The following is a 6,000-nucleotide window of genomic DNA, read 5'->3' on the forward strand; positions in this document are numbered from 1 at the left end:
CTTTTCTGATGAGATTATTTCACTGCTCTTGTCTCAATTTCCAGGGTGAATCATGCCAGTATCTGATTTTGCTTAACGTGACTACCAAAGCAACTGTTACTTTATTTATGTACTTAAAAGAAAAATTTGAGTATCTTTATAATAATTTTATCCAGAGGCTTGCCACAATTATATCTCCATCTCCAACCCTGCCAGAACACAGGAAATGTTCTTTACCTTACCAGATCTCCACAGCAGTGTTTTAAATGTTTTCTTCTCTATGTTCCTTTCTCTAAAATTTGCTAAAAATTGGCATTAGCAATTAAAAAATGAAATCTTTTCTATTGGAAACAGGAAATTGTGGGATATCCTAAGGGCTCCATGGCAAAGTTCTTATAAATGTTCACTTCTTGAGGACTGGTTCTGTGGTTCTAATCAGATTCTCAAGGGGCTCCATGACTCCCCAAACAGTCAAGAAGACCGCCATAAGTTGGACTCATTAAACAGCTGTGCTAACGTGGACATTAGAAATTGCCTTCCACAACTTCCTCATTTTAGGCAGTGAGTGAACTGAGTTTCGAAAAGGTGAAGTGCTTTCAGAAGGTCTGACAACAAATGAGTCACTGTCTAGGCCAGAACCTAAATCATGAGATTACCATGCAGCATATCACACTGACTCCCACAAGCAGATAGGTTTTCATATTAAATTTATAAATTATGTTATATTTTATTTTTATTATTATTTATTTATTATTAATTATTTTATTATTTTATATTATTTTATTTTCAAAAACTGAGAAGCCAGACTATAGCATTCATTATTTCCTGGACAATGAGTCCCTCTACAGGTTAAAATTTGGATTTCAGTTTACATGAGATGCCATCTTTGAAGCTTAAGCTTCCTACATTTTTTCTGCGCTATCCTCGGTTTCTTAAGACAGCCGAGCATAAGAAGAATCTCAAAGAACAAGGTTTTCGGTTCTCGAAATAAGGCCAACATATATAAATAGAGTAATGCCAACTCTATAGATTCCCATCCTAACCATATAGGTTGGGCAGAAAGGAATGTGTTTAACTGAGCAATATTTAATCAATCCTCTCACAACGTCTTGGAGTTTGGGGGTGTATTCATACTCAGAGTGAAGTGGAGAATCAAGGGAACTCTTAACGAAAGAAAGTAAAAATTTATTAAAAACCCATATACTTGGGGGCGCCTGGGTGGCTCAGTGGGTTAAAGCCTCTGCCTTTGGCTCAGGTCATGATCCCAGGGTCCTAGGATCGAGCCCCCAATCAGGCTCTCTGCTCAGCGGGGATCCTGCTTCCCCCTCTCTCTCTGCCTGCCTCTCTGCCTACTTGTGATCTCTCTGTGTGTGTGTCAAATAAATAAATAACATCTTTAAAAAAAAAAAAAACATATACTTGAACCAGCAAAACAAAAACCACAACCACCAATTGCATCCACAAGATACTTGTCACTTCTACTTAATTTCACTTCTCAGTACAGGCCATTACCATACTTCTTAATACATTCCTCTTTGAAGGAAAATGTTACTCCTCAAAAGGAGATGCCTTTAATGTCACATGAAGTCTTCTGATAGCCAGGGTTCTAATATTCAAAGCATAAAGTAGTTCAAGGTAAAATTAAACCTATAGTAGGTAAAATCAAGACAAATCACATAGTAGTTTTAAATACACCCGTAAGAAATTTCATTTATGTTCATGAGAGAAATTTCTGAATATTCTACATGAAAACTTGCTCAGATGAACGTGTTTCTACTCTGTCTACCTGACATGACTTTAGTTGTTAAGTAGTGTAGCCAATACATGTCATTTACCTTTCCAAAGGTGGCTGCACAGGCTGGCTCCAATTTCTCTTTCCTGCAGAAATCTAAATAGTGTGCATAAAGGATACACCGTGGAAGGCAGACTCCCTCACATACGATGTAATTCTCTTCAAGCCTAAAAAAAACAAAAGGCAAAAAATTGGGTCCAACCTTTCCTTTATTTCTCCTTTCCCCTTTTACATTAGTCTAATGACTGCTTTGAATACACACTCTATATAAATGAGTTCATGAGTGGACCCAGGTAGATTTGTTTTATTCTGGATATTATTAAAAGTCAGATCACAAGAACTAATGTTAGAAGAGCAACAGCCCCAGTGAACACCTGTTAGTGCAGTTAAAATACCATGGTGAACATAATACCACTCCTCCCTGGTCTATATCCCAAAGAACAAGTCCTACTTCTATGGAAATCCTCCCTATTTATTATGGTTTGCCCTGTGAGGTAAAAACAGGAATGGTGAAATTGAAGATGACATTTTTTTTTAAGAGGATGTTCTAAGCCCTAAAGGGCCGCCCGGTTTTAGGCCAGCAAATACCTACAATCTCTGACTTTCACTCACAAAATAGTTCTGAACCCTAAATGGTTAGGGAAGCATGATGATACATTTATTTGCAAAATACTTCAGAATAAACTCACATCACTTAAGTCTGAAATGGTACTGATCTATTTCTCCTCCTCTGCCTTTTGCTGTGATCAGTACTGTAACAACCCTAAACCGTAGCATACACTTAAAACAACATGTATGTCTCTAAAGACATTTCCAAACTGACATATATAAATTCAACTCTGTTATAAACATAATTATGCAAATTTTGAAAATTTAGACATAATTCCATTTAATTTGAATGTCTACAATTGCAATTAAAAGTGATAATATAATAAATATAATATAACAAATGTGATAATACATATTTGCTACAAATATCTGCATAGCATTCAAGAACTCAGAACTTGTAGATTGTATTCCCCGTTTTGCTAATAATTTAGTAGGTGATTTTGACCAAAATTTGTGTATACCCATTTTATGTATAGCAAAATTATAATTATTCCTATAGAGGAACAATGCAATAAAGAGTACACTTTCAGATTAAAATTGAGTTCAACTATCCAAGATCTCTGATTTAACAGATTCCCAAGACACAGAAGATAAAAGCTAAAAGAGATGTTCATCAGATGTAAAGCATCAGATGTCCATTTTTCCATGGAGAAAGGAAAAAAGAAGCAAACCCCAGTAAAATTTGCATGCATGAAACCAAACTCCTGGCTGACGGTTGAAAACTGGAGTTACTCAGCCAAATTTTTCACTTTATTTTTCAGTTGTAATTTTTAACCTCCCTAATAATCTACACAATCTTAAGGAGAAATTCTCCAAATACAATTAATTCATTTCATTTTTTTAAAAATATACATTAGATTGTTTCACAGGAAAGGGTATGAAAAATTCAAACAAAAATTACAGAATTTTATAGTTTCAAAAAATATGAAAATCACTAAGAAAACATTCAACTATTTAAAGATTGTATTTTAATGGCAGGTATGAAATGTCAACTTCTCTGCCATTTTGATATTTTTGTAGACATTGTCATTATCTTCAAAATAATCCTAGCCATGAGTACAATGTTAATTTGGGGTATGATATTTCTTCCCTTAATTATAAACCAATTATATTTATAAAATTAAAAAAAAAAAGTTTGTTTCCACCCAGTTGATTTGAACTGAAAAACTGGAAGTGATCACTCAACAGCTTTCCAAAATGCATCTTTAATCAACACTTCTGCTCCAATTATCCTAATAAAAGAGTTGTATCCCAAATATTCCAGATAATTAACTCAAGCATTTACCGCTCCAGTGTATTTTTAACCAGTAAGTCTGACATCAACTTCAACAGTTAAATCATAACCTTAGAAGAATATTCAGTTCATATTTCAAATATTTGAAAAGGTTTAAGAATATAGTACAAAAATTTAGTACATGTGAATTGTAACCCAAATAACTGAAAATAAAATTTAATAATTTTTGTGGTAGTTTCTTAGATAATATTTTTTTCTACTGTATTTTTCTAAGGTTTAGATCATACTTTACATATAAACATTGTATACAACTTATCAGTAAATAGACCTTTTTAATTATTTGCTTGTGATTTGTAATTCAGGAGGAAATTTTTTTCTTATTTCTTCACAGTATATGGGAAAGCTTAGAGTTTTTACTTTAGATCTCTCTTCCTTTTAGATAATATTACAAAATGCTCTCTGTACGTAGAAAACCAACTGGCATACTCTTGGTTCTGAAAGATTTTCCACAAAATCCAATTCGCAGGTGTTATAAAAATAGTTGAACATTTATTTAAGTTACTAGTAACATTTTAACTGATTTTTCTATGTCTTCTAATTCAAACATACTTCACCAAATGACCAATACACAATTGTTAATTTGCCCTCATATGGATAAAGAATATTAAGATCCTTCCTCCTCATAAGTCGTAAAGAATCATGTTTTATAAACACAAAACTACCACATAACAGATATCTAAAGGTCAAATTGATTGTATGTTATGCAAAAAGACATAAAAACATTCATTATCGCTGACATTTGACAAAATTATAGTTTGGGTCAATAATGAACAAAGTGATGGGGTTTTGTACTGCATATCATTTTTCATTAATACCAGAATACATCTCCACTCCAAATATTCAGTGGGGGGGGAAAGAATAAATTTCCTATTGGCATTTTAAACTTTCCCTGAAAAGTCTGAGGGAAAATCAAATTGAAAAAAGCGGATTCTGAAGATTTTTTTTTTTTTTTTTTAAGATACTGACTTTTAAGACTCAACAGGTGCTGAAAGGTACCCTTTTGGGAGTCTTACCACTGCAGGGTGAGCTGAGTCTGCTTCTTTTTATCCTTCATCATTTGCGTGATGGTTTTTTTCTGAGAGAGGTGTAGATCGGCTGCTTTGGTTTTGCTGTCGTGACTCTCTCCATCCTCTTCTTCAGAGGAAAAGTTACCATTGCTCAAATGCATTTCTGATTGCAAGTTGAAAGGATGATAAAGAAAATCAGAATTGAAAATCAATTATGTAGTCTCTAAATGTACCCTGGCGTCAAACGGGGTGATCTAAGGGGCGGGGGGGGGGGTGGTGATGAGAAGAGAACTACGCAAAATCCCTTAATTTTTAGTTGACATTTTCCTGGGGAAAATACAAAAGTCTGTACTTGAATGTTGTACTTGTCTGTTATGTTTGTGGTGTGTTTACTTTTATTACTGGATGCCCTTCTTAGACTTCACCCGCTTCCCAGCCACACGCCGCGCGGGGCCGGAGCACTCACCTGATTTAACTCCCGCCGGCAGCTCCGGGTCTTCCCCTGTCTCCGCGCTGCCCAGGGCGCCCCCGGGCTGCGCTTCAGCCGCCAGGTACACCCTTTCCCCGGGGTAAATGAGCGAGCCCTTGCCCAGGAGCTGCAGGCAGCACTCCTCCGGGGCCTCAGGGGAAACTTGGGGCGTAGACTGCGCCTGCAGGAAGGCGTCTTCCAGCACCGGGACCTTGGCCATCCTCCTGGCCGCGGAAGACCTGGGCACCCGCCGCTCGGCCGGCGCCCGGCGGAGCCCAGAGCCCAGGGCGGGGCGGGGCTGGGCGGGGCTGGGGACCTGCGGCCTCAGGGGCGGGGGCGGAGGCCGCAGGCTCCCCGGCCCCCCGGCGTCGCGGAGAAGGAAGCCAGTGCCCAGGTACAGCTCAGACCTGGGACCCGGGTGGGCCGAGGTGCCTTTCTCCACCTGTCTGAGATCCCGGGAGATGCTAAATTCGGAGCTCACTTCCCCAGCTGCGCCAGTCTCACCGGGAGGCCCCGTCCCCACCTCTCGCCCCTTCTTTCATCCCTTTCTCACAACGTGTGCTGGGCCGAAGGACACTTTTCACACTCAAAGCTCCCAGAAAGATCCGAGAAATCCCCACTCTTTTGTCCGAAGGAAGCGTGGCTGCAGCTGTCCCCATCCCTAGGCTCTTCAGACACAAACGACGCCCTGGCTGAGCAGCCTTGATTCTGCGATCCAGGCAGAGGAGGACCTGAGAGCAGGGCTCTCAGTCTTTGCAGCCCTGAGCCTGGTTTGCTTTTTCTAGGATTAATCTTAGGGATTGGTGAAGGCTCTTCTCAGAGACGTGGAGACAGACGCCATCGCGTCCCG

At 38.8% G+C, this 6,000-nt stretch overlaps 1 protein-coding gene across 1 annotated transcript in view; it reads right to left on the minus strand.

Moving 5' to 3' along the window:
• Nucleotides 1-5,394, minus strand: part of RFX6 (regulatory factor X6) — a 61,116-nt gene extending 55,722 nt beyond the window's left edge. Inside the window, exons 1-3 of the mRNA XM_004740074.3 lie at nt 5,148-5,394; nt 4,688-4,844; nt 1,815-1,938 (exon numbers count right to left, since the gene is read on the minus strand). Of these exons, the coding sequence (XP_004740131.1) occupies nt 1,815-1,938; nt 4,688-4,844; nt 5,148-5,370 (504 nt within the window). The 5' untranslated portion in view covers nt 5,371-5,394. The remainder of the gene's footprint in view (nt 1-1,814; nt 1,939-4,687; nt 4,845-5,147) is intronic.
• Nucleotides 5,395-6,000: the final 606 nt, after the last annotated feature.

This window comes from Mustela putorius, unplaced genomic scaffold, assembly GCF_011764305.1.
Source record: "Mustela putorius furo isolate JIRA1106 unplaced genomic scaffold, ASM1176430v1.1 tig00003983_pilon_pilon_pilon, whole genome shotgun sequence".
Lineage (NCBI taxonomy): Eukaryota > Metazoa > Chordata > Mammalia > Carnivora > Mustelidae > Mustela > Mustela putorius.